This window comes from Pteronotus mesoamericanus, unplaced genomic scaffold (assembly GCF_021234165.1).
Source record: "Pteronotus mesoamericanus isolate MK-2021 breed Mesoamerican mustached bat unplaced genomic scaffold, CSHL_Meso_final contig_221, whole genome shotgun sequence".
NCBI lineage: Eukaryota > Metazoa > Chordata > Mammalia > Chiroptera > Mormoopidae > Pteronotus > Pteronotus mesoamericanus.
Window position 1 is genome coordinate 7,421,421 of NW_026555092.1, and position 27,040 is coordinate 7,448,460.

General features: G+C 53.8%; 1 protein-coding gene across 1 annotated transcript in view; it reads left to right on the forward strand.

Moving 5' to 3' along the window:
- Positions 1 to 26,248, forward strand: part of PTPRU (protein tyrosine phosphatase receptor type U) — a 76,986-nt gene extending 50,738 nt beyond the window's left edge. Inside the window, exons 16-30 of the mRNA XM_054571869.1 lie at positions 5,685 to 5,875; positions 6,636 to 6,711; positions 6,986 to 7,062; positions 12,423 to 12,459; positions 13,109 to 13,206; positions 13,296 to 13,412; positions 14,197 to 14,351; positions 16,331 to 16,466; positions 16,965 to 17,114; positions 18,540 to 18,713; positions 20,957 to 21,097; positions 23,226 to 23,351; positions 23,483 to 23,640; positions 24,674 to 24,809; positions 25,062 to 26,248. Coding sequence (XP_054427844.1) covers positions 5,685 to 5,875; positions 6,636 to 6,711; positions 6,986 to 7,062; positions 12,423 to 12,459; positions 13,109 to 13,206; positions 13,296 to 13,412; positions 14,197 to 14,351; positions 16,331 to 16,466; positions 16,965 to 17,114; positions 18,540 to 18,713; positions 20,957 to 21,097; positions 23,226 to 23,351; positions 23,483 to 23,640; positions 24,674 to 24,809; positions 25,062 to 25,124 — 1,835 coding nt within the window. The 3' untranslated portion in view covers positions 25,125 to 26,248. The remainder of the gene's footprint in view (positions 1 to 5,684; positions 5,876 to 6,635; positions 6,712 to 6,985; positions 7,063 to 12,422; positions 12,460 to 13,108; positions 13,207 to 13,295; positions 13,413 to 14,196; positions 14,352 to 16,330; positions 16,467 to 16,964; positions 17,115 to 18,539; positions 18,714 to 20,956; positions 21,098 to 23,225; positions 23,352 to 23,482; positions 23,641 to 24,673; positions 24,810 to 25,061) is intronic.
- Positions 26,249 to 27,040: the final 792 nt, after the last annotated feature.

The window sequence follows — 27,040 nt, forward strand, 5'->3', positions numbered from 1 at the left end:
TTGTATATGATGTTAGATAAGGGTCCAGCTTCATTCTTTGGTATGTGAACATTCAGTTTTCCCTGTATAAATGGTATACTTTAAAAATACGGCATGTCTAATTGTTGCTCGTATAGAGAGATGTGTAGTTGATTTCTGCATGTGTATAGGTTTTATATCCATACTTCTTGATAAACTTTCTTACTAATTTTAATTTGTCTGTAGAATCTTTAAGATTTTCTGAGTACAATGAAAAGATCTGCAAATATTGACAGCTCTGTTTCTTCTTTCTTTCTTCTTATCCTTTTTTCCCCTTGTCTTTCTGAATAGCATTGGCTGGGAACTCTAGTACTGTGTTGAATGGAAGTGGTTCTAGCAGGAATCCTTGTCATGTTTTCCTGATTTTAAAAGGAGTACTTGTACCATTAAACACTGAGAATGAAGTTGACTATAGTTTTTGGTAGAAGTGTTTTATCGGATTAACAAAGTTCCTTCAGTTTTTAGTTTGCTACAAGATTTTCTTTTAAATGGGCATTAAATTTATCACATCCCTTTTTCTGCCTTATTGTCATATTTTTTCCCTTTAGCTTGTTAACGAGGCGAGTGACATTTTTAGCTTTTCTAATGTTAAAGTAACCTTTAAGTCCTCAGATAAGTTCAACTTCGTCATGATATATTACATTTCTTTATGTGTTGTTGGATTCAGTATAATTATAATATTGTTCAAGATTTTAAAGCTGTGTTTCTTAGTGGGATTGGCATGTCATTTCTCTTTTTTTGTGCTATCGTTGTTTGGTTTCTGATATCAAAATTCTATGAGCCTTCTAAAATGTATTGAGGTCGTCTTTCTTTTTTCCTTATCCTAGAAGACTGGAATAACTGGCTCCTTGAAAGTTTGATGGAATTCATCTGTACAACAATCTCTTTCTGTTGTTTTCTCTATGAAAAAAAATGTAAACTTTTCATTCAATTTATCTAAAGGAGTAAAGGATTATTGAAGCTTTCTATTTTTTTTTTTTGAGCCACGTTTAGTAAGTTAATTTTGTCTAGAAATGTGTCCCATTTCATTTAACTTCTCAAACTCATTGACATGTACTTCCTCATCATGCTCTCTTTGTGATCTCCCTCATTACATTTTCACCACAGCCGGGCACGGTAGCTATTATCAACCCTTCATGTTGCAGAATCATCCTGGGATGAATGTTTAGGTTATTTCCAGTTTGGGGCTGTTATAAATAAAGCTGCTGTAAACATTAAAAAAGAAAACCCAAATGAGGAAACAGAAGCTCAAAGAGGGAAAGTCGCTGGTCTAACAGCCAGAAGTTACTTATAGCCGGGATTCAAATGCAGGTCTATCTGAGTTGCAAATTGCTGTTCTTATTGTATCACCCTAGACCTTGAGGAGTAGGTAGGATCTGGATGGGCAGAGATGGGAAAGAAAGCGCGTTCATGGATGGGGGGCAGCACGTGCACATGCGCAGAGGTGGGCGCCTGAGGAAAACATGGAGAGGTCTGATCAGGCCGAAAACGCAAGTGGGCACTGGGCAGAGTGGGAGGTGAGGGTGAGGAGGGTGCCTATCTCGCTGCTGTGTCCTGTTGAGGGACACAGAGAGGCAGGAATCCTGGGCTCTGCTCCCAAGGAACTCACTGGCGGCTGGGGAGGCAAGACAGATCCAGGGGACTCAGCACCAGGCTAATTGCCATGTGCATGGCGGGGTTTTGAGAAGATACACCTTCGGGCAGGGGTGGCCAGGTTTTCGGCTGAGATGGATCGGAGTTGACTGGTGGTGAGGAGGGGGTGGGCGCTAGGGTGGGAGGCAGGACATGGGGGACGATGGGACAGCTGGGAAGTCAAGGTATTTTCTGGAGACCGGAGCTGAGTCTCAGAGCCTTCTCCCTATTTCTCCAGGCCCCACACCGGTCTAGCCTCCACTTTCTCCTTTCCTTTTCTGAACAGTGTAGGCCAGATTTTTGTGGTTTAGAACAGAAAGCCATGTTGATTTTGATGCATCCTTGGTATGCAAATTTTGAAGTAGGGAGTTATTATGCTGAGTAAATGGTGGCAGGCTGGCTGTGAGGAAGCCAGCTGGGATGTTCCCAAGATGTTGGAATGCGCCCTTGCTGTCTCTGAAATCCTGCCTGTAAAACCCTCACACCCTGTGGGCCCTGGACCTTCAGAGCTCTCATCCCTTGTGGGTGCCAGTGGGTTCTGGCCAAATGGTTTGTCAAATAAGTGCCAGTTTCTTTCATCACCACAAATATCCTTTTATCAGGAAGAGTGAAACAGAGAAAGCAGGGTGGACAATAGGGCCACAGAGTCAGATGGGCCTGAGTTTGGGTCCTAGTGCTGCCCCTTACTGAGCAAGCACCTTGACCCTTCTGGGCCTCAGTTTCCTCGTTTGGATAGGGAGATAACAATAGTGCTTACATCATAGGGATATTCTAAGGATTAAGGATTAAATGACTTCGAGAACCATGCCAAGCACATGAATGCACTCAATATGTTATTGTTAGCTGTCATTACAGACTGTATTTCTTTAAAGTTTATGCTAATTGCCTACAGTGAAGGAAAATTATAGCATGCTACTGGATTGTATAACTGGGAGTCTGTCTTTGTCAGAGACGGATGGGAATAGGGGAAAAGGCCCATTTTCAAGGAAGGTCTGAGGATCCACATTTTCAGACGAGGAAACTGAAGCCCAGAGAGATCAAGTGACTTGAATTCAAATTCAGTCTCTTTGATTCCAGACCCAGCGTTTATTTCTCTGGGCCTCAGCCCTCTCCACAAAACATCAGCCGTCAAGTGGTTACTTGTAAAAGATGTCCCATGACCATGATGGAGCTGGGAGAGCCTGGGAGAATCCGTGGGTGGCAACCTTGAAGCCGAGGGCTGACTCTCCCTTCCTTCTGCTTTTCCTCCCTCTTAGGGGCTGCCTTGGGGTGGGGGTGGTAAGGAGGGAGGGTAGGTGAGGAGAGAGGGAGAGAGAGAGAGAGAATGTGTGTATGAAACCCCGTGGGAATTACAGACAAGGAGAGCAGGGTCCTGTCTTCTCTGGATCCAGGAAATAGAGGGTCCTCTTGGCCATGTGGTGGCCTTTGTAGAACAACTTGTGTCTCTCTCTCTCAGGCTCTGCTGGAGGCTGCCCAGATTTGGCTATGGCTTCCAGTCAGGATCTCAGCCAGGTGGGATTTTGCTTGTCCTCAGCCATTCAGGCTGACCCATGCCTGCGTGTGAGGCTGCGTCAGGGCTGACGGCCCTTCAGCGTCTCTGGGACGAGCTACTGGGTTCCCTGCCACTCCCTTTATCCCTTTCTCCACCTAGAGAGCCCTCTCTAGAGCTGTCAGCGTGGTTTCTGCAAAGAGCCCTCTGAGTTCTTCGAGCCAGCAGAAACACTTTTTCTTGAAAACTTTGTACTTGTGTGCTTGTTGCAGGTGCTCTTTAGAATTGTCAGGTCCTGGACCAAGATCCTACAGTGGAGAGAGACTAAGAGAGAAAGGCCTCCTCTTGATAGCCAGCTGCCTTGGCTCTCTGAGACTCAAGGGGTTCCTCCCTTTTCTGGAAACTACTCACATGTCAATAGCGGCCTCTGCAAGTGCTGACTAGGTGCCTGGCGCTAGGCTGCGTTCTTTACACTCAATATCTTATTTAATATTTACAGCATCTTATTGGAGAGTAACAGTTTTGTTTTGTTTTTTTTTTCACTTGACATGTGAAAACAGAAATTTAGGGAGAGTAATTAACCTCCCCAAGGTCACATGCAGGGCTGGGATTTGAGCCGAGGCCTGACTCCAGAGCCTGCCTCGTAATCCCCACATTACACTGTGTTCCCGGAGAATGTTTCATGAAACAAACAAAAAACTTCTCCATGGTGAAAGATGGTGGTGAAACACTGCTATTTCCACCCATCTCTTGGAGATTTAAAATGCACACTACCAGGTTGGAAGCTGTAACAGGTCTTATAGGAAAAAAAACTACTTTTTTTTTTTAAACCAGAATTTCAAGGATTTCCTTAAAACACAGAACCCCTTTGTCCTTCTTCTCATCATCTTTTTAATGGAATACCACTTAGTCATGTGGCATGACTAATATTACCTGGAACGCACTTCAGCAACCCCTACATTAGGCAAGTCTCTCATCATTGGACTTCAGTTTCCTCATCTGTAAAATGAAGGGTTTGGAGCTTCTGGTCACCATGGAGTAACTGGTACTTGACTTGCTCTCCAGCTGTAAGCAACTAGAAATCTGGACAAAACATGTGAAGTAATTGTTTTCAGACATTAGGTGACGGCAGCTCAGGACTTTGATTCCTGAAAGAAGAGAAACAAAGGAGCAGAGCCCTACCTTCGCGTTGCCTTCCCGCCTGGGGCCAGTTTTCAAACCGTGGCACCCGAAGGCAGGTGTGAGCAGGGCCAGGCGGCCTCCCGATATGGGACAGGGATGGGAGTTGGGGGAAGTTGAGCTGCCCGGGGGTCTGTCCTGGTGCTGATGGATTCGTTCCGTTAGTTAGTCATGAGTGGGAATCGGAGGCCAGGCACCAGAGAAGGCTCCCCAAAGGAGGGCCATTTTGACGGAGACCTGAAGGGTGAGTAGAAGTTCCCCAGGCAGAAGCAGGAGGGGACGGGTGTTGGAGCGGAGGGAAGGGTAGAGGCTGGTGGCTAGGCTGCACTGGGAGTTCCCCTCTCTCCCCTGCCAGCTCAGACCTGGGCAGAGAACAGCTGTAAGAAAGGTAGAGGGTTAGCCTTGAATAGACCCCCTCACCTTACCCAGGACGGGAAGGAAAGGAGGGTTATGTAAGTGTGTGGGAGTGAGTGTCCGAAGGTGGGTGGGACTGAGTAGGCTGTTTTCTCAATTCCAGGACCTGGTTGGGCACCAGGTTGGGGCATCCTTGGAGGGGCTGTCCGGAAGGGCCAGGGAGTGGGCTGGCTTGCGGGGAGGGGAGAGTTTTTTGGGGGGGGCACTGTGAGCCTCTCCACCTGTTCCCTGATTGGCTGACGCCGCTGCACAGGCTGACAATGGAAATGCTTATACAGGATAAATGCCTCTATTCAGGTGCCTCTCATTAATCTGCAGAGGGGGTGGCCTCAACAACTAATTTCACGATTTGCTTGTCTATGAATGGGGGTAATTGCTGGGAGTTGCCAGTTTTCCAGATTGTTCCCTGAAAGAAGTGGAGGAAGGAGGGGGCTGTCACTGGCTCTGTCCCACACAGCTATCTCGGAGAAGTCACAGAGGGGTGGTTCTGACTGGGGAGAAGCGGGACGGAGTGTGGGGACCACATCAAGCTGGGCTGGGCCAGAAGGACCCCCCAGAAGTCACGTGACCTGACCTGCTCATTTTACAGATGGGAAAACCGATGCAGTAGGGAAAGGCCTGGCCCAGGGTCCCGTGGGAGGGCCTGGCTAGGCTGTTTGGCTCCAGTGAATAACCCAGCAGTGCTCCACGCCTGTGCTGAGTTCCTTCTAGTCCACGGGTCCTCAACCTTTGGGCTACAGACCAGTACCAATCCTATTAGGAACTGGTCTGCACAGCAGGTGGTGAGCTTGAATCATCCTGAAACCATCCCCCTTACCCTGGTCTGTGGAAAATTGTCTTCCATGAAACCCTGGTGCCGAAAAGGTTGAGGACCGCTGCTCTAGTCCACCTGGGATTCCCCAGGCGGGGACCTGTGTGTGTCAGGAACCCCTTTCCCTTTCTCCAACTGCAGGGGACCAGCGTGGCGGCGGGGTCACGGAGGCCAGCAGCCTTCTGGGGGGCTCACCGCGGCGTCCGTGTGGCCGGAAGGGCTCCCCGTATCACACGGGACAGCTGCATCCTGCGGTGCGTGTGGCCGACCTCCTGCAGCACATCAACCAGATGAAGACTGCCGAGGGCTATGGCTTCAAGCAGGAGTACGAGGTGCAGCGCCCCAGTCCAGCAAGACCCTCACCAGGGCCTCACCCGGTTCCTCACTGTGGACCCCGACCCTGCCAGCCCTCAGCCCAGTGCCAGTGGACCCTTACTCTGACAGTCCCCAACTCATTCTAACTTTTTGGACCTTGACCTCGATCCTCATCTCGGACTTAATCTGGTTTCTCACTCGAATCCAAACCCTGACTTGAATCCGGACCTTAAATCTTATTTTAACCTCTGGACCCTGATCATGCTCCTTATCCTCTCCCACACATGAACCTGACCACCAACACTGACCCTGGCCTCCAGCCTAGCCCCGACTCATCCTAAGCTCCATTTGAACTCTGACTTGAATGCCATCCTATCTCTCTCTGGGTGCTGATACCACTCTTATCCTGGATTAATTTGACACTCACTTTTACCTTCTTCCCAAGTCAAACCCGGATTTAACCTAAACCTGATTCTCATTCTAAAATGTCTCTGAACTCTGCTTCTCTTTTGCCCTCTTTTCTCACTTTCCTCCCCACCCCCTGCCTGCTCCCCCCGTATCCCCCCTCTGCCCCCGCCGCGTCACACCGCCCCCGCCCCGCCAGCTTGGTTTTGAACCAGACTGGTAAAGGGATTTACGGTGACTTGATCTCAGGCTCCAGGTTTCCCCCTGAACGTGGCCCTCACCATGGTCCCACCAGCATCCTGTTGAGAGGTAGGGGTCTTGTGAGTGGAGGGGTTTCTCTCCCCCACTGACTTCCACTTTCCCTTCTGGCAGAGCTTCTTTGAAGGCTGGGATGCCACAAAGAAGAAAGACAAGGTCAAGGGTGGCCGGCAGGAGCCCTTGCCTGCCTGTGAGTCCTGGGAAGGGCCTGGGTCTCGGGCACTGGGTGGGCGGGGCTACAGCTAATACTTATCTGAGCAGCACATGACCTCTGGCCTTCACGATGCAGTAGCCCAGACTCAAACCATTGACCTGCCCCTCGTGGTCCCCAGAGCCTACTGGTCAGTTCCTGGCTGCCCTGCCTGTGCCCCACATTTAGTCTCCAGGAAGCCTACCCCCCTGCCCCTGCTCTGGGCTCCCCAGTTCAGCCTCTGTGCACCCCATGGCCTGCTCTGTGTTTCCAGATGATCGGCACCGAGTGAAGCTCCACCCGATGCTGGGCGACCCCGATGCCGACTACATTAACGCCAACTATATAGACGTGAGTGCTTCACCCCTGTCATCTCTGCTGACCTGGCCCTGCCCACTCCAGGCTCCCCACCCAGGCAGGGCTGAAACCTGTCAGGTGATAAGTGTGGGAGTTCAAAGGGCTGGGTTCTGAGCGCCCACATCTTCTGCGTCAGGGCCAGGGACTTCAGAGCAGGGGAAGACAGAGTGGGCGGCAGTCGGCAGGAAGACCCCTGCAGTCTTCTGGGCTTGGCCTGAGAGATGGGGTGCTTCAGTGAAGCGGAACAAAGGGGAGAGGGTAGACAGCTAGGCCTAGCCGTGAGGAAGGATCTCCTCTCCGTGAGGGGCCAAGAGGCTCGGAGCTGGGGTTCTGTGACACACAGAGAGGCTGCATATAGTCAGGGGCTGGACTGTGAAGGCCGCAAATGGCAGTTTAAGGAACACGGGCTCTTCCCTAGGGGCACCAGGGAGTTGTTCAAAGTGTTTAGACCATGATCCGAGTAGTACTTAAGGATAATAACTCATATTTATTCAGCATGTATGGTATGCCAAGCACTGTGCTAAGCACTTTAGACCAAATATTTAATTTTATATAATCCCTACAACTACCCTGTCAGGTAGTTAGTATCCTGACCTCACTTTACAGGCGAAGAAACTGGGGCTCAGAGGGGTGAAGCGCCCTCTCTCAGGTCACACAGCTAGTGCATGGTCGCGAAGGACTCAAATCTCAGCCTGTCTGCGTCTCCACAGCCTGTGCTGCTGACCGTGAGGCCGTCCTGCCATCACTGCAGCAACTGGGCCTGGTGGCACCGCAGGGAGGGGCCCGAGGCAGGGCCGGCAGCCAGGAGGCCTGGCTGGGGTGTGAGCAGGAGGCGAAGAGTCTGCTCCCCAAGTGTGGAGGAGGCTGAGACAAGATACTGATCAGACTCCCTCACCTGCAACAGGCCAGGCTCGGGAGAGCATCATTCATTCATTTATCAGATATATTTTGAGCATCTACCACGTGCTAGGCATTGTGCTGGGCACCAAGGACACAGAAGTGAACAAGATAGACACGGTCCCTGCTTTCCTTGAATATTAAATTCTAGTGAGGGAGACACATAAATATCCTTTAATATATACACAAGTAAAATAGTTCCAGATTAGATAGGAAAGCACAGACTGGAAAAGAGGAAGGACTTTGCTGGAGTCACACAGCAAGTTAGTGGTAGGGCCACGGTCAGCAGCGGGAGGCTGCAAGGACGAAGGAGGGCTTGAGCTGGCCTTGGGTGGCCGGGAGGAAAGGGAAGGACACCCCTGGTAGGGAGGAGCATGAGCAGAGGCCTGAGGTGTGAGGTGTGTAGGAGGAGGAGGGGGAGTTGGGGATTCTGGAGATGACCTTCTTCTCCCTCTTCTTCACCCCCTCCTGGGGGCCAGACAATCTAACCCCTGTTTCCCAGAATTCCTTGCCTTCTCCTCCACGTCCCATCCTTTTCTCCTGGCTGGGATATGTGCAGGGTCTGGCATCTCAGACTGAAGCAGCTTCGGTGACAGGGGGCCTCTCCTCGGTCTCCTCAAGGTCCCAGTTGGCTTCTTCTTGGGCCCCAGCAGGGATACGCCACTAAGCCCTCCCTGGCCCAAGCCGGCCCACCCGTCTCCGCTCTGCCTCCCCTGCTCGCATCGCCCATTCTGGCCACTCCTGTGCTCCGTCCACCTCCTTCTGCCTCTGGCCTAATATCTGTCTCTTTTGCTTTGTACTGTTCCTCACTGGAATCATTAAGATTCGGATAAACCGTGAAGTAAGTATCTCTCTCCCCTTCCCTGCCTCCTCTTCCTCTTCCTCCTCCTCCTCCTCCTCCTCCTCCTCCTCCTCCTCCTGTCTGTCCAACTGGCTGTATCACAGATTCTCTCAGTCTCTGTCCTCTTCCCCCTTCACTTGTGTGCCCAACACCAACTGTCCATTTCAGCAGCCTGGCCAGGGGCCGCCCAGCGCTGATGCGTCGACGCCGTCCCTGTCGTCAGCAGTGCCCTCACACCCTCCACTGCCCTGAGATGGGCAGCAGTGTTGGGGTGCTTCCCCAGGCCCCGTTATGCCCTGGCTGCCACCTTTTGTCACCTTTGTCCCCAGCCCCTGTGCTCCAGGAGTCCCCTCCCTGGCCACGCCTCCGTCAGGGGCCCTGGGAAGGGCGGGTGGGGGAAGCTGCGCTGGCTGCCCTGTCTCGTGGCTTTCGAGTCGGGATTTTCCAGGAAGCAAGGAGAGCCCCGTCAGTCTCCTGGAAGCTAGTTGCCCTGGCGTTCAAATCCCTTCCTGATGAGTTTGCTTGAAACTCCACCCCAACCACTTTGCCCTCAATTTGACCCTAATTTGAAATGTTTTATTTTGGAGAGCAGTTTGGGTATTTTATTTTTTTAAAAATGTGTCATCTTTGGACCTTTTAAGACTATTAAAAAAAAAAAACAAACCCAAATTCATCTAGTGATCTTCTGATTTGATTTTTATATATATTATTTTCATTATATTTGATGCCTGATGGGATTATTTGCTATTTTGTGTATTTTCTATTTTATCTCCCTTTTTTCTTTTAAAAATATTGTTCTTGCTTTTTTATGGTTGCAAAAATACAGTTCATTATCAGACTATCAGACACCATGGAGGCACCTAACGTAAAGAGAAAGTTCCCAGCAGTCACATCTGCTGGAGGTGACCAGTTACCGCAGATGCGCTCCCGGCATCCCCTTATTTTGAGAGCACAGTCGGTGTGTGAGGCTCCCAAATGTAAATGGAGTATCAGACCCACGGAGCACAGTGGCTGTGCTCAGCACTAGCACCTCCGTGGGATGGATATAGATCGTTGTGCTTCTGTATACCTCCATTTCCGTATGACACACAGTCCCACCCATTTAGTTCTTCGTTGTCAGTCTCTTAAGAAACACTCCCAGTCGACAGGAGTGCCATTGGCTGAGCGCCTGCTCTGTGCTGGTACTTTCGCCCAGCACATCATCTTCCCTGCACCCTGTGAGGTGGGGACCCACATTTGGCAGATGAGAAAACAGACTTAGAAAAGTTAGGTGACTTGTTCATGACCGCATGGAGCCGGGCCTCAACCCCAGCCCAAGAAGCCAATCCTAACGCTACGCTGTGGTTCTTTCCCTTTGGGGAGCATCAGGATGCCCAGGGGGTCGCACCCTAGATGCAAGTGGTCGGTGCCCCAGCTCCTCCCACTTGGAGGCTGCAGGAAGGGGTGGGGTCTGCCCCAGGATCGGGCTTTTAGGACCTGCTGATGCCCTAGATTGTGAGAACCAGTGTTCTCTAAAGCTGGTCTCTAAAGTGGGTTTGCTCAAGGTGAATTCCCTATCTTCCTTTAAATCTGATTGTTTTAAACTTTCTACTTCGCTGTCCTCTATGTAATATAATTGTGCAATGATACATGATGCAGTTAAAAAGGTAATAAGCGAATGATGAGGGTTATCTGTTTAAAAACTTATATTTGCTGACTAGCATATGGGTGGGTGCTGGCATGGTGCTGGGCCCTGCGGAGAGAGATGGGCGAATCCGAAGGGGCTCCTGCTCTCACGTGGGATTCTCAGGCCAATGGGTTTTAGGCGGGGCAGCCTGTCCCCAGCTTGCCCAGCACTGGGATGGGAGGGCAGCACTGATAGCACCTTTGCTGGGCCCTCCCCTCTGACCCCGGTTGCCCAGCAGCTCTGCTGAGGACCTGAAGCAGAGGCAGTGGCTAAGGAGACAGCAGCAGGGAATTAGGCTAGACTGGGAGAAGTTCCAATAGTGAGTGCCGAATAAGTCTGGGAGGCTTTTCACTATTGGTATCTTTGACTATATTTTGGTCATTTTCATGAGAATGGTGTATAGGTGTATAGCAGACTCTCTGAGATGTATTTCTCACTACTATCATCATATGCAGAGGAGAACAGAGGCTTAGAGTCTGGCTACTCAGCATGTGTTTTGAGGCCCAGTATCAAAGCCACCTTGGAGGTGGTTGGAAATGCACAGTCCCAGTCCGCACCCCAGACCTTCTGCATCAGAATTTGCCTTTTAACTGGATCCCCAGGAGATTTGTGTGCACAGGAGAGGCTGAGAAGCACCCTCCTGGTACCTAGAGTCATATAGTTACTACTTGACAAAGCTGTTACAAAACCCAGTTCAACTTGACCCCAAGGATAAGATTCTTAACCCCTATAGTAAACCACCCTCTGCTCCAGAAATTCTTGATATTATACTTTGGATCCTGAAGGATACTCTTTGGCCTTTGAAGCAGTAGTAATAATAATAATAGCTACTATTGATTAAGTATTGACACTGTGCTTGCCACAGTGCCAAACCCTTGACATATATTACTTTATTCTTCATATCAGCCCAAGGAGGTAAACACTATAGTATTTCCCATTTTATAGATGTGAATATTGAGGCATAGAGAAGTGAAACGACTAGCCTCACAGTTAGCAAGAGCTCCTTAGAGCTGGGGTTTGGAGCCTGGCAGTCTGACTCCAGCGGGCTCCCTGGGCCTGGGGCAGGGAGTTCAAGGAGCTGTTTTGAGGGTGTGAACGTCATGCAAGTGGCTGACCTTGATTTTTTCTCTTGCATCTGCCCTGCAATACTTCTTACCTGTAATCCCGGTTGCCCTTGTGATGCCCTGGGTATCTCATTGGGGCAGGACCTCATGGGCAGCTGCGGCCATGGGATGGGGGGTTGGGTCTGGCCAGTTTCTCTCCTGTGCCTGAGGCTCTGGGAATGGAGAATGAGGTAGTTCCTGGCCTTTCTTTTGTGGGAGATAATTCAGGTAAAGTGCTTTGCACAGTATGTGGCCATAATTGGGTCTCAAAATTTATTATTATTATTTTTGATTTTAAGGATTTAAAAAAATATTTAAGAACCACGAGTAGCCTGTGTGCTCATTTGCTCCCACTGGGAGATTTCCTCTAGGTCCCCAAGCTCTGAGTGACTGAGGTATTGGGGAGCGTGACCGAGGTAGTAGGGTTGGGACAGCTGACAAGACCCAGCCTCAGGTCTGGGATTGCTTAGGGCTTCTGGGGCTTTGGGGACAGGGAAGGGTCACCCTGGACTTGATTTTTCTCCAAACAACAGATGGTTTGTCAGCAGATTATGGATAATTGTCCCCAGTTTATGGATGGGAAGCTCCTCTAGGCCCATAAAGGAGTCATGTCCTCCCTGGGGTCCCAAAGATGGGTTTAGACCCAAGATGCTGGTCTCCCAGCTGCTCTTCCTTCTTGCTTGGGGACTGGGAGAACAGGTCACCTGGTTAGGAGGTCCTGGGGTCTCCCCTGTTGGGTGGGGCAGTTCTGGGGGTGGGGGTGTGCTTTGGGGGGAGAAGGGCAGAAGAGGCCTGAGCGAGCAAGGGGCTGGCCCCTGGGGTCTCACTCCTCCCTCTTCTGTTCCAGGGTTATCACAGGTCAAACCACTTCATAGCCACTCAAGGTACCTGTTACTTTTGCCCGTGTGCCCCCCGTGTGCCCCACTGTGCTGAATGCCCTCTACCACCTTTCCATCTTCCCCAACTGGTTGCATGGCTCCCTGTCTATCTCTCTTCTGTGTTTGTCCGTCTGTCTGTCTGAGCCCCAGTCTGGCTGCATCTTCCGGAATCTGGCTATCAGCCCCTGCCCTCCTTGCATCTATGTCTTCCTGATGTGCCCAGTCCATCCGCAGCTCCCTGTTCGTCCGTCTGTCCCTGAGCTGGTGCGTGCAGGGGGCTAGCCAGGCTCAGTCCTTGTGCCTCTGGATAGTGCCTCTCAGTCTGGGGGCCGCCTGGGTCCCTCTGGCTGTGTCTTTCCCCTGCCGACTGTCCATTTGCCCATCCTTTCTGGAGACTTGTGCCACGGTCCTCCAGTTCTGCCTCCTGGGTTCTGCTCAAGAAGACTGAGGTCCCCAGCCAGGCCCTCCCTGATAATACCCATCCCTAGGGCCTTCCATACACGAGTTGGCAGTTGGTGGGGTATGTGTGGTGTGTGCATGAAGCCCCCATTGGGACTGAGGAGCCTCCTGGCCCGGGATGGTGGTGCTGGGCTGTGGGGGTGCCGGCCCTGGACGGAGACCTTGCCTCAGAGACAAGCACCCTCTGCGCCCCCAGGGCCGAAGCCTGAGATGGTCTACGACTTCTGGCGCTTGGTGTGGCAGGAGCACTGTTCTAGCATTGTCATGATCACCAAGCTGGTGGAAGTGGGCCGGGTAAGCGGGGCTGTGGGGTGGGCGGGGCACGGCAGGCCAGGGGCGGCCGCGAAGAGCCCACTGAGCCTGCCTGACCCATGGGACTCCAGGTGAAATGCTCGCGGTACTGGCCGGAAGACTCAGACATGTATGGGGACATCAAGATCACGCTGGTGAAAACGGAGACGCTCGCTGAGTATGTTGTGCGCACCTTTGCCCTGGAGCGGGTGAGTCTCCTGTCACCCGGTGACTTGGTGTGTCCGAGGGAGTGGGGCAGGGCCCACCTGCCCACCTCCCCCAGCCCACGAGTGGGAGGCGAGGAGGGCACTGCTGCTCTCCCACTAGGCATTTGCTTGGTAACTGCTGGGAGCGGCGCGATAGGATGGGAAGCTAACCATTTTTGCTGACGACTCTGAAAGGAAGTCGAGATCCTGAAGATGATGACGATAGTTGCTGGGTGTGGGTCTCGCTCTGTGCTGGACGCTGCTGAGTGTGTTACACATACTGTGTCAGCCCTGGAAAGCTCTGTAGGATTAGGCATGTACCATAAGCCCCATTTTACAGATAAGCAAAGTGAGGCCCAGAGTGGTTACATCACTCATGAGAGGCCACAAGCCAGTGACAGGAAAGTCCTCCTGACCGTGATCCCATTTGATCCTCTGTAAGATCTCAGAGGAGAGGGAGCGTCCCCCTTTAGACGAAGACCAGAGAGTCAACATGGCCTCCCAGGTTTAACAACAACCTGGTTTCAGGGGCCGGTGCTTGATAGCGCAGGCACAGGCATCGGGCAGACCCCGGCCCAAGTCCAGCGTAACGAACCTCGGGCAAGAGGCTTCTCCTCCGTGAGCCCTTGCTTTCTTGCTTGTACAAGGAACGTTAACACCCACGCATAAGTTTATTATTGGAATTAATTGAGATCCTGCGGTGAGATGCTCACCATGGTGCCTGGCACACAGCGAGTGTCTATTAGATGCCAGCAGCGACTTACTGTGGTTACTGTTGTCCCCCCAGAGAGGCTACTCTGCCCGGCACGAGGTCCGCCAGTTCCACTTCACAGCGTGGCCGGAGCACGGTGTCCCCTACCACGCCACGGGGCTGCTGGCCTTCATCCGGCGCGTGAAGGCCTCCACCCCGCCCGATGCCGGGCCTGTTGTCATCCACTGCAGGTGCGGCGCTGGGAGTCCCCCCGCCCCCGGGGAAGAGAGGCTGCGGGTGGGGTTGGTGCAAGGTCTCTACGGGAGACTGGGCTTGGGTTCATCCTGCTTAGAGACAGAGGACAGGAGAGAAGGACCCTCACGGGCCCTTTGCCCTTTGGACGTTGGCTCTAAGGTTGGCACCCCCATGTGCTTCCTAAGACCCTGACTGAGACACGAAGGAGACACTGGAGACAGAGGGGCTGAGACTGGCAGCACCAGGGAAGGTCAAGTCCCATGTGCTTCCGCTCGGCAAGTGTCACCGCACACCTGCGTGCTCCGTTTGGCCCAGGTGCTGGGACCGACTTTGCCTTCTCTTCTTTTCCCCAAACCCAGGGACTTTCCTTACTCCTTGGCCTTCTTGCCTTCCACAGCTTTGACCTTCACTCCTTCCTCTCCTGACTCCTGCCTTGCGTGGGTCCTGGGGCCCCAATTGTCCTTTCTCTGCTCTGCTTCCTCCTCGACTCTGTATCTTCCTTTTGCTTCTTGCTTGGGGATCCAGTGCCCTGTCCTCACTATGCCACGGGAGAGCCTCACCTCTGACCCTGCGGCTTCGGCAAGTCCTACTGGGCCCCCAAGTCCAGGCCTCCACTACTTGGCTTCTTATGAGCTCTCCAAACGCCACAAAGCGGAATCATTCCACTCTCTGCCCTGCCAGTGCCCAGACCAGCCTCTCTTTGATTTCTTTAGGTCTCTTTAAAATACTGTCTTTTTAGAATAACATTTCATCCATGGATAATATGCTTAAGGCAAAGTGCACAAATAAGGGTATACGTAACTTTATGAATTTTCGCAAATTGAACACACCTGTGAAATAACCAGCACTATTCAGATCGAGAGCCAGAACATTGGCCGTACCCGGAAGGCCCCGTGAGCCCGGCTTCTCCCACTCAGAACAATCACTGTCCTGACTTCTGAACCATCGACTGGTATTGCATGTTTTTGAACTTTGTGTAAATGGAATTGTACAGCAGGTGCTCTTTCATGTCTGACATCTTTCCCTCAACCTTATGTTCCTAAGAGCCATTCACATTGTATCTTATTCCTCTGAATGAATAAACCCCAATGTGTTTATCAGTTCTGCTGTTGATAGGCGTAAGGATGGTTTCCACTTTTGAGCTATATAATGGTGCTGCTAAGGACATTCTATGGCAAGTCTTTTGGCCAAAACACACACACACACACACACACACATTTCTGTGGGGTACGTGCGTAGGAGTGGAATCGCTGTCTGTGCTTTAGTAAAGACCGCAGGTTTTCCAAAGGGGTTGTACTAATTTAAGGTCCCAGCGGCAGCAGTGTATGGGGGACTCACTCTGATACTATCATTTTCAAGCTTGAAGTCTTGGTGTCATTTTTGTTTGCCCCCAACCCCTCAACTTTGCCCCACTGGTGCCCAGCACGAAGGTCCCAGGTTGGATCCGACACAGCCGAGCTCTCGACGAGCTCCCAGTCTAGGGAGACGGCCACGTAACCAAGGATCACGGAGCAGGAAGGGTGTTTTAATAAAAGTCTGTCCACATTTTTCTGGGGACTCGAAAGAATGATATCTGCTGCAAGAGTTGTGAGTGGGTGTGAGGGGCGGGGCTTTGAAGGACACTCAGGAGATGGGAGGACTATCCAGGAGCAAGAGCAGCCTTGGATTAAGCTCTGAGCATCACCTCTGTCCCTCTCCCCCAACTCAAGTCACTAAGTTTCACCCCTGCGTTCTCCCTTTTCCTTCTCTCCTTCCCCAGGACTCATCCCCAGCTCTGTCCTCTCTCACGTTTCACCAGAACTCTTCCAGCAGCCTTCTCCCTGGCTCTTCCTTGCCGGGGCAGGGGTCTCTCTGTGCCCCTCACCCCCTGTGTGGTGTAGACATGGCCAGGTGCCCCAGGGCCCCTCTTTTATTCCCTCTGGTGCTGGGCTCCCTCCCCAAGCCCCTGACCTGGCCTGGGCCATTCTCTTCCCAGCGCGGGCACTGGCCGCACAGGGTGCTACATCGTCCTGGATGTGATGCTGGACATGGCCGAGTGTGAGGGCGTCGTGGACATTTACAACTGCGTGAAAACCCTCTGCTCCCGGCGTGTCAACATGATCCAGACTGAGGTAAGGGATGTACCCTCTGCCCCTGCTCCAGTCAGGAGCCCAAAGCTGGTATCAGAAGGGTGTCCTTAGGCTCTTCCCCTCCCTAGAATTTCCCCTTGTTCTTTCCCACCCCTGAACTTGGTCTGCCAAATTCTCAGGGTCTCCCAAACTCAGCTCCACTGTGTTCTGTTGGGGGAGGTCAAAGAGCAGCCGGCCAAGGTCATACGTTCTGCAGTCAAGCTATGCCCGGGTCTGGATCTTCACTGGATGCGACCCTGGGCTGGCCCCTCACCATCAGAGTTTCTCGCAGGGTGGTTACAGGGATAAAACATGAGATAAGTGAACATACCCACGAAGGTTGTTCCAAGTAGGATGGGTCCAACTTGTAGTAACGACATGGCAGAACTCCACATCAGAAGACCGTGCCTCAGCCTTGAGCATGCTTCCCCTTGCCACAACCCCAAAGTCCCTAGCTTCTAGTCCCCTCCTGATTCCTCACGTTCGTACCTCCTGTTCCAGGAGCAGTACATCTTCATCCACGATGCAATCCTGGAGGCCTGCCTGTGTGGGGAGACCACCATCCCTGTCAGTGAATTCAAGGCTACCTACAAAGAAATGATCCGTATTGACCCTCAGAGTAATTCCTCCCAGCTGCGGGAAGAGTTCCAGGTGGGCCGTGAGCATGTGTGTGCAGGTGTATAGGTATGTGGGCATGTAGGTGTGGTTTGTGAGTGTGCGTGCACGTGTGTGCGTTGGAGGTCCTCAGTGCTGTAGGAGGCAGAGCTGGGCTGTTAGGAAGGACTTTGAGACAGTGGAGAAGGTGCATCCATGTGCTTAGGAGCCCAGGCTTTGAGGTCTGATAAACCTGGGCTCAAATCCTGGCTTTTCTAGCTAAGAGCTGTGAATGGCTTTGAACACTTGCTGTACCTCCCCAAACCTCAGCTTTCTCATCCAGAAAAGACAGATAGGTCATATTGCCCTTGTAGTGTTCCTATTCTCCAGGAACGTTTTGGTTGAAAGTAACAAAAGTGCAGCTCACTGGCTCTTGTAACTGAAAAGACTGAGGGTGGGGCAGCTTCAGTCATGGCTGGATCCGGGTCCTCAAATGATGATGTCAAGACATAGTCTCTATCTATTTTTGGTTCTGTTCTCCTCTGATTTTGGCTCTTTCTTAGAACCCTCCCAGCACCGCCCCTCCCCCCGGCCCCCCAGCACCCAGCAGGGCGACTCACGTCCTCTATGCTGTCAGGGGACTGGGAAAAGGTGCTTTCTCAGTGGTCCAGAGTGTGGTCACTAGGCAAGCAGAGACGCCAGATGTGCTCTCCACTCCAGGGTGCCTGCAAGGGTGCAGCTGGAGCATATGTGCTGGGGCCTGGTGCTCTAGGGCCGGCACAGAGTGGTACCCCAGGAAGTGATTCCTAGAGAGGGAGGTTAGGTTCTGGGGATCATGAGAGACTGGGGATCCCCTTAGCGATTCGCAAAGACAGGAGAAAGAAACTGAGGCCCCCGTGAGTCAGGCTGCATGAGGCATGAAGGCAAGAGGGGGAGAGATACAGAGTCCCTGGCTTGTTATAGTGCCAGGGGTTCAGACTTGAGTTCTGTTCACACAGGACCGTGACCAAGGAAGGTGACTCCCTCTGCCAGGTCCCTGGAGTCCGCTTTGTGGGAGATGTGAGCTCTCAGACCTTGTCTCCTTGAAAGCACCTGATAAGCTAGCCATGATCATCTCCGTGCTTCCTGTGTATGAGCCCTGCACGTGCCAGGCTCCGAGCTGGGTGCTTGGCGTGACTTCACTTTATCTTCCTAATAGCCCCCGGAAGCAGGCGTATTTCTGTGCCGTTGTGCGGTTGAGGAAGGGTGAGGCTAAGGTTACACGGGTGGTGAGGAGGCGGTCTCGTCTCCAGCACTCTGTCTAGGCTCCGTGTGGCCTGGAGACAGGGAGCCTGGGTCCGTGCCTTCTGCCTCTTCCCTCTGGACCTTGGTTTCTCCATCCATAAAGTGGGCTTAATAACCCAGCATAATTTCCACCCTGGGGCGGGGCGGAGGCCCAGTAAGCCCTGGATGTCCCCCCATTGCTCTCCTCACTCCTGGTAGACGCTGAACTCGGTCACGCCGCCGCTGGACGTGGAGGAGTGCAGCATCGCCCTGCTGCCCCGGAACCGGGACAAGAACCGCAGCATGGATGTCCTGCCGCCCGACCGCTGCCTGCCTTTCCTCATCTCCACCGACGGGGACCCCAACAACTACATCAACGCGGCCCTGACGGACGTGAGGGCTCGGGCGTGGGGTGGGCTCTGGGACTCCGCCTCCCCTGCAGCACCTGGGGAGGTCCAGGAGCCAAGGAGCAGAGCTGAAGGCTCTGGGACACTCTGCCCTTTCTGGGGTGACTCTACTATCCCCAGCGAGCTTCCATTCAGGACACCAAAGCCAGTGCTTCCCCCCAGGTGTTCCTCTTGGCCTGAGTGGGGGTCTGAGTGGTGGAGTCCAGGTAGGGCTGTCACCAGGATCAGGCCCAGCAGAGCCTGGGGGGAGGAATGACTTGGGGGCTTTGGCTGAGAGGATGGGAGGGTTTGGGGTTGGGACTTGAGACCTGATGTCTGGAGCCAGGGGAGCTTGTCCTGGGGTGGTCGAGCCTAGAATCTTCCCCTTGACATGGCCCAGGATGGTGACTTGTTCCCTGGCTCCACCCTGGCCTGGTGGAAGCCCCTTCTCCTGCTCCCAGTTCAGGGGGCTCCGCCTACTTCATTGGGTGTTGCAAGCAGAAAGGGGGCTTTCGGGCCCAATGAATGACTCCGAGATGCCGTTGTCTGCGTGGGGAAGAGTCTATGCACATCACCCTGTTCCTCTCCCAAATTGGAACCCATTGAGAGATGGGTGCAGGAGGCAAACAGGTGGAAATCAAAATGTTACCTTTTTTAAAAAAAGCTGATAACACTGTAGAGTGTGACTTCCAACACGTGGCTAAGGGGGCTGGCTACTCCTTCACTCCTTAGTCAGGCAGCCTTGCCCCAGGTACAGCTGTACAGCCACAGGCCTTCACACGTGGCGGAAGCAGGAGCAGTTGATTGCACACTTTCGGAGGACAGGCTGGCCTGGGGAAAGAGGAAGGGGCTGAGCTGAGCATGCGCAGTCCTTGTCCCACAACTCGCCATGGGAGGAGTGCGTGAAAGTGGGTCATTGCCAGGCCTGTCATCCACTGGATGTCTCTCCACATGGAGAGGAGAGACGTGGAGAGGGAGGTTTTTTTCACAGCAGGTATGAGGGAGGGGGGGCCTGGTTCCTGCCCAGAGCCCCTTGGCAGAATGGTGCAGGGGACAGTGGGCTTTCTCTAAAGAGGGAAAGCCCCCATGCTTGCTTCCCACGGGCGTCCTGGTGTGAGCTGAGGGCAAGGGGAGGAGTAGCCACGGCCACTGAATGGCTGGAGAGGGGCCACCAGTCACTGTCACTCAGGCCGGTGGGATGCATAAGTGTAGGCATGTACATACCTGCTGAGGGGCCAGGGTCCTGGGGCAGTGGCATGAGTGCTGGAGAGTTTTGGGTGGGAATTAGGAACCTGTGACCTCCCTGCCAGCCCACTCTTTGGCCTCAGTGTTCCCATCTGCACACTGGGCTGGACAGCAGGCTCCTTGAAGGTTCCGAGTGTCTCTGAGCTGGGGAGGGTCACGTTGGGTCTTCCCTGGCCCTGGGTAGGAATGGGCCGCTGAGTACAGGCCACACTCCAAAATCTCTGATCTGTTGAACTTTGCATTTGGGGAATGTGCTGAAACAGTTATTAAACAAATATGCAAAGGAATGACAGATGCTGGTAATTTCTATAAAAAGTCAACTAGGCAGAAGAAATATTTATTGTGAGTTTTGGAGGCCTGTGTGTGTAGCTATTTTTTTTTTTTTTTAATTCTCACCTGAGAACATTTTTTTCCCATTGCTTTTAGAGAAAGAGGGAGGGGGAGAGAGAAGGAGAAACACTGATATGAGAGGGAATATGGATCTGTTGCCCTTTTGTACGTGCCCCAGCCAGGAATCAAACCTGCAACCTTTTGGTCCACAGGACTATGTTCCAGCCAGCTGAGCCACACCAGCCAGAGCTGTGTGTGGCTCTTTATGATGAAGGGTTAAGGAGGGCCTTTTCGAGAAAGTGGTGATTAAGCAAAGACCATAAGGAAGTGAGGGAGAAAGCAATGGAAACACTTGGGAAATTTGTTCTAGGCAACAGGAATAGCAGATGCAAAGGCCCTGAGGCAGGGAGCAAGCTCGACCAGGCTCTGCCTACCAGGCCTAGGCTTCCATTGCCCCACATTTGGGAACCTTCTGCTGTTTAGTTCCTGGGAGCCATGGACTTGGGCCCTAGAGAGGCCTTGGTGTACCGGCCAGCTTGTGAAAGGGCCAGCGGAGGCAGCCTGGTCCCGTGGGACGCAGCTGCAAGGGCAGCGGGGAGAGGGTCAGCCTGTGGCGGGGGGTCGGGCTGTGTCGTGGAGGCGAACATGCCCTGCTGAGTCCTGGTTTCCTTGCAGAGCTACACACGGAGCGCTGCCTTCATCGTGACCCTGCACCCGCTGCAGAGCACCACGCCCGACTTCTGGCGGCTGGTCTACGACTACGGGTGCACCTCCATCGTCATGCTCAACCAGCTGCACCAGTCCAACTCCGCCTGGGTGAGGGCCTCGCCTGCTGGGCGCGCTGCCTGCCTGCTGCCCAGGGCCTCCACGCATTCCAGGGCACACCCCGAAAGTCAGGGGCTGGATCCCAGCTCTGCCATCTATTTGTTGAGTGACCTTAGACAGGTCATGCTCCCTCGCAGAGCCTGGGTTTCCTTATCTGTAAAGTGAGGTTGCCAGGCTAGAGAAAAACAGCTGCTTTTTATTAAATACTTGCTACGTGTCAGGGGCTCTGCTTTGCACTTATGGGCTTCAGGTGAGACAACTAAGGCCCAGAGAGGTGAAACAACTTCTCCAAGGTCACAGCTGTGTCCCCTCCTCTGGGCTCCTCCTTCCAGAGCCTCTGCTTTTGCAGTCACGGAAGTAAACTGCCCATCATGGGGGCCTTTGAGGAGGAGCAAGTTTCCAGCTGCCTTCCTCTCTGACTGAGCGACCTAGGAAACTGTTTGAGCCTCAGTTTCCTTCTCTGTGAAATGGGGACCCCTGTAGCCCCTGTTCTGTCACGGGCTTATTGTCAGGACCATGTCAGATGAACGTAGGAGCTTAGCACTGGCCACATATAGTGCACAGCGGGCTCTCAGTACACGGCAGGGATGAAGGTGATGAGGGCAACAGTTGCTTCTGAGATTGGTCCAGATATTGGCTCAGTGACTTGAGCCAGAGGGACTGCCCCATTTGCTTTTGGGGCTCCCCTAACTGAAGCTTCTGGGAAGTGCAGGTGCCCAGCCTTGCAGCCCCTCATGGCCATATCCCCTAGATCTCTGTGCCCTCTCCCTCCCCAGCTCGCGGTCCCAGGAGGCCAGGAGGATTTGCTACACAATGAGCATGACATCCTCCTAGTGGCTGCCTGGAGAAGACTTGTTCCCCAGGCCCTTCATGAGTCAGGCACTTGGTATAAAAGACCTGGGACTGCAGGGTAACGAGCTTCAGTCCCTGGGCAGAGATCTAACGGGAATCGCATGTGGCAATCGTGTCTGCCCTTGCTCAGGTGGAGGGGAGGGACCCAGAGGGAGGCTCACACCGACATCATTCACATAGGTCGCCCATTTGCTCATTCATTCAGCCACCCTTTACTACAGCCTGCTCCCTGCCAGGCCCTGCATCGGGCGCTGGGGAGACAGAGAGAGAACACACCACCCCTCCCAGATCTCACAGTCCAGGGGGAAACAGGTACAAAACCCGACAGAGGCAGCAGAGGGACACAGGAGCCTGTGGGATAATGTATCAGAGAGGGTTTCCTCGAGGAGGCGCTACGTGAACGCAGGTGCGCAGGAAGGGTAGAGGTAACTAGATGAAGAAGTGGAAGGTGAGTGATCCATGGAGAGGGAGCAGCATGTGGAAAGGCCTGAATGCAAGCAGCTGCCACGATCCCAGACAAAAAGAGGAAGGTAGCGCCCTTTCCCTGCGGGAAGTCATCAGAGAGGGAAGCAGACGGGGCTTGCTGTTGTCTGGGAGGGGCTGGGGGCTATTTCACAGATGGAGAAACTGGGGCCCAGACAAAGGAAGAGCTGAGACTAGAAGCTGGGGCCTGGGACCCACTAGACTGGTGGACTCGTGTATGTATGCGTGTGGTGGCCATGCCTCCTCTGTCCCTCTGCCGTCTTGAGTCCATGGCCTGGAGGGGGATACATTTAGGACCCTTACTCCATGGAGTGGCCTTGGGCAGGTGCTGAGCTGTGTTGCACCATCAGGGATACCTACTCTGAGCTGATGCCAAAAGGCAGAAGTAGTGAGAGAAGACCAGGGAGTGGGGGTGCTGGAACGGGGCGGGGGTGATCGGAGGCCTGTCCCTGGAAAAGGCAGCCTTGTGTAGGTGTGTGTGCTCGTGAGTAAGCGTGAGCGTGTTAGGTGTGGCTGTACAGTGGCTCGGCAGCGCGCGTCAGTGCGCCCGCTCTGAAGGGTTTGTCTGAGCTGACCCGAGTGTGTCTGTGCAGATTGCACCGGGGAGGTGTGCACAGCAGCTCGTGGGTGAGTGTGGAGAGTGGGGAGCTCTGAAGATGAGTCCGGAGTGCGTGGGTGGGCCAGGGGGTGTGGGAGCCCCAGGGCAGGTGTGGGGTTCGGGGTGGGCTGAGTGGCAGCCGCCAGGGCCTCTGCTCAGCTCCTGACTCCATGCTCGTGCCGCCAGCCGTGCCTGCAGTACTGGCCAGAGCCGGGCCGGCAGCAGTACGGCCTCATGGAGGTGGAGTTTGTGTCAGGCACAGCGGACGAAGACTTGGTGGCCCGTGTCTTCCGGGTACAGAATATCTCTAGGGTGAGTGACCTGGGAGCCCTGGGTGAGAACTGGGGTCACGGTATGGCCTGTAATGACCTTGAGGTCATCAGGGGCCTTATAACTGGTGCTCACGTCCCCCTCGCTGGCTGCCCACCCGCCCCGTCCCCCAGCTGCAGGAGGGGCACCTGCTGGTGCGGCACTTCCAGTTCCTGCGCTGGTCTGCGTACCGGGACACGCCTGACTCCAAGAAGGCCTTTCTGCACCTGCTGGCCGAGGTGGACAAGTGGCAGGCGGAGAGCGGGGACGGGCGCACTGTCGTGCACTGCCTGTGAGTGCTGGTCCTGCCGCAGGGCGGGAGGAGGGGTCGGGGAGCCCACGGGCCAGGGACGAAAGTCCAGTGTTGGGGGGCCCCAGGACTGGCACCAGAGCCCCTGGGCTCCCGGATGGCCCGACCCTGCCTGCCCTGGGGTATCCTAGTCAGTCCCAGGGTGTAGATTTAACCCTGAACTGTCCAGTACTCTCTGTGTGATGTTGACGTGACCAATTTAATTAGAGTCCTGTCAGAGTCCCACGATCCTGTAGTATACTTTTTAAGCCAAAGGATTTCTGGTCTTCGTTCATGAGTGCTCACATGTAACTTGTTTCACTCGTTCATTCATTCGTTCACAGGCTCCACTCATAATTCATGTATTCACTCATGTCTGGGTGCAGTCACTGCTTTGCTCCCGACATTTTCATGCTTCCGGACTTACTGGCCCTTCCCAGTGCGGGGCTGGGTGTGCTGGGTGCAGGGACAGGGAGCTGAGTCCAGCAGGCCTGCCTGGCTCTCAGGGGCTCTCAGTTCTAGTGGGGGAGACCCCTAGAGTCTGGGGCTGAGGGCCTGCCTAGTCCTTCATCTCCCAAGGGGTACCTCACGCCCTGAATGACGGGGAACAGAGGAGGGAGAGGCGTGGAGACAGGCTGTGTTTGACTCGAATGTGCCTGTTTGTACCTGTGGGGTGGGGGTGACTGGTACTCTCAGTGTTCATTTTCCATCCTGCTCTCCGGGTTTTGCTTGCTGCCCATGGCCCTCCTCTGTTGCTGCCCGTCTCACGTCTTCCTCTTGGAGTAATCTTCCTCCTTTCTCTCAGAATCTGCTGTGTCTCCTGGATGCTCTGTCTTCCTAGATACCTTCAGCTTGGGATGTCAGTCTTAGCATCTGACTCCGCCCCCTTAACCTGCTCCTGCAGCTCACCTCTGGGCTCCCTGGCCCCTCCCCACCCCCCGCCCCCCAGGTTCCCAGACCTTGGCCTTGCCCTTTACCTTGGAGTTGGTCCTCCTACCCCGAGCCCTGCCCCAAACCTTTCTTGTCTCTCGTTTAGAAATGGGGGCGGCCGCAGCGGTACCTTCTGCGCCTGCTCCACGGTCCTGGAGATGATTCGCTGCCACAACCTGGTCGATGTTTTCTTTGCTGCCAAAACACTTAGGAATTACAAACCCAATATGGTGGAGACCCTGGTGAGATGTCATGTTCCCTGTGCCACTTCCAATTTCCTGGCTCATGTCCAGCCAGGCCCCTCAGCACCCACTCTCCGATATCTGGTCCCCACAGTTGGACTTTGGGTTCCCCACAATTAATCTTGTGGTGCCAAAACATTACCCCCACTTCCTCCCCTTCTCCTCAAAGATGGGTCACGTCTCGTGCTTGCCCCCTCTCCCCCGGTACTAGAGAGGGGCCAGCCTCATGGTTCCTTTTCTCCCTCTCCCCAGGATCAGTACCACTTTTGCTATGATATGGCCCTGGAGTACCTGGAGGGGCTGGAGTCAAGATAGCAGGGGCCCCTGGCCTGGAGCACCCACTGTGCACTCAGGGCCAGGCCCGTCATCCTGGACTGACGAGGAAGACCTGCATCCCCAACTCTGCTCAACCCCAGCCCCCACAGGGAGACCACTGGAGCGGATGACGGGCCATCTCGGTGCTGCCTTCCGCGGTGGGCAGGGCCTTTTGCCATGTACCATGGGCAGGCTGGGGGCCAAGGAGCAGCTTAGCAAGACTGTAGCCCAGCCCACCTGTACAGGGTCCTGCTGGCCTGTGCTGAGAGGCCTGGTACTGCTTGGCAGAGGGACGGGGCTCAGAACTGCCTGCTCTAGGGGCCCAAGGCTCAGCCCCTTGACTGTATCCCAGCCCTTGGTGGAGTGTGTACCAGGCCGGGGTTCCGCCCAGCATGGCTTGACATGAGTTCAGAGTACATTGGGCCTTGGCATCTGGAATCCCGTCTGGCCCAGTTCCTGAGGGCCCCGGGGGGACTGGGTTCTGCCCTGCTTTGCTAGTGGGCACATCAGACTGAGGCTCCCCAGGGGAAACTTCAGCCCCATCCCCCTCCACCTGCTGCCCCCTGCGGCCCCTGGGATATTTTGGTCATGATCCTTCCCACTTTTGCTTCCCTGACATGTGCTCTGAGCTTCCCTGAACCAGGATCTGCCCATCCCTACCGTGTCCGATGTGGGGCCCCTTCCCTGCCTGACCCAATGTCTGCAGAATGAGACATAACCTTAGTCCCCTCTGCCTATAACTTTCTGGCCTCACCGGCCAGGTCCTGCTCAGCCTGGGCCAGTGACAATCTGAACAACAGCCCCTGGGGTTGAGGTTCCTGTGGCTCCTGATCAGGCTGCCAGACGGGGAGAGGGCACTGTTAGACCAGGGTTGCTTGCAACCCTTAGAGTTCAGAGGAAGAAGGTTTATTTTGGGATGGAGGATCAATGCTTTTTTGTTTATTTTATTTTTTGATGTGTGGGTGGGAAGCTCTTGTTAAAATGGGGCAGGCCACACCCCCATTCCGTGCCTCTATTTCCCCGTCTGTAAACTGTAGATATGACTACTGACCTACCTCGCAGGGGGCTGTGGGGAGGCATAAGCTGATATTTGTAAAGTGCTTTGTAAATAAATGTGCTCTCTGAATGCCACAGAGCAGCCTTGTGTGTGTCTGACCAGCCTGAGCGGGGCTTGCTCACCTGCCCTAGACTCCCAGAGCAGTGGGAGGGCCCTGGACTGGGAGTCAGAGGCCCGGGTGCGGGTCTAGCATCCATTTCCCATCTTTAAAATGGTGGAGGTGTGGACCAGAGCATCATTCAGGGTCCTTCCATTTGCAGAGGTGATTCCAAAGACTCTGGCTTATTGCTGCCTCCTCTGAGGCCCCTGGGGCACTTCCTCAGGCAGAGGGCTTTGTCCTAAGACTTTTGTGGGTCACAGAGCTGCCTTTCACCCATGGGGACCTGGATCTGGGTGAAGCTCCTTTGGGGGCAGCATGGGAGGCTCAGGCCTTGGTATCAGACAGATGGGCTCCATCAGCTGCGAAACCCTGGGTGGCAAGTCAGCTTCCCTTCCTGGTCCTTGGTTTCCCACCTGAAAAATGTGGGCAATCCTGTTAGGATCAGAAGACATCATGATTAAGTGCCTTGCATGGTGCCAGGTATGTTGAAAGGGCTGTTTATGGACATACGGCAGAGAGGAGACACACATCTGGGGACGGCGCCCTGCTGCCCAGGTGCAGCCCATTCCCAGCCTGAGGCTTCCCCAGGGGGGCAGTGGGAGGAGGCAGGGGGATGAGGAGGAGTGGGCTGGCTGATAGGGACCTGAGCTACTCCTGGCTCTCACAGACTTGCTCTATGACCTTCGGCAAGACAGGCCCTGTTTTGGGGGCTCAGTTTCTTCATATGAAGACTCGCTCTGTGATATACTGATTCCCTGG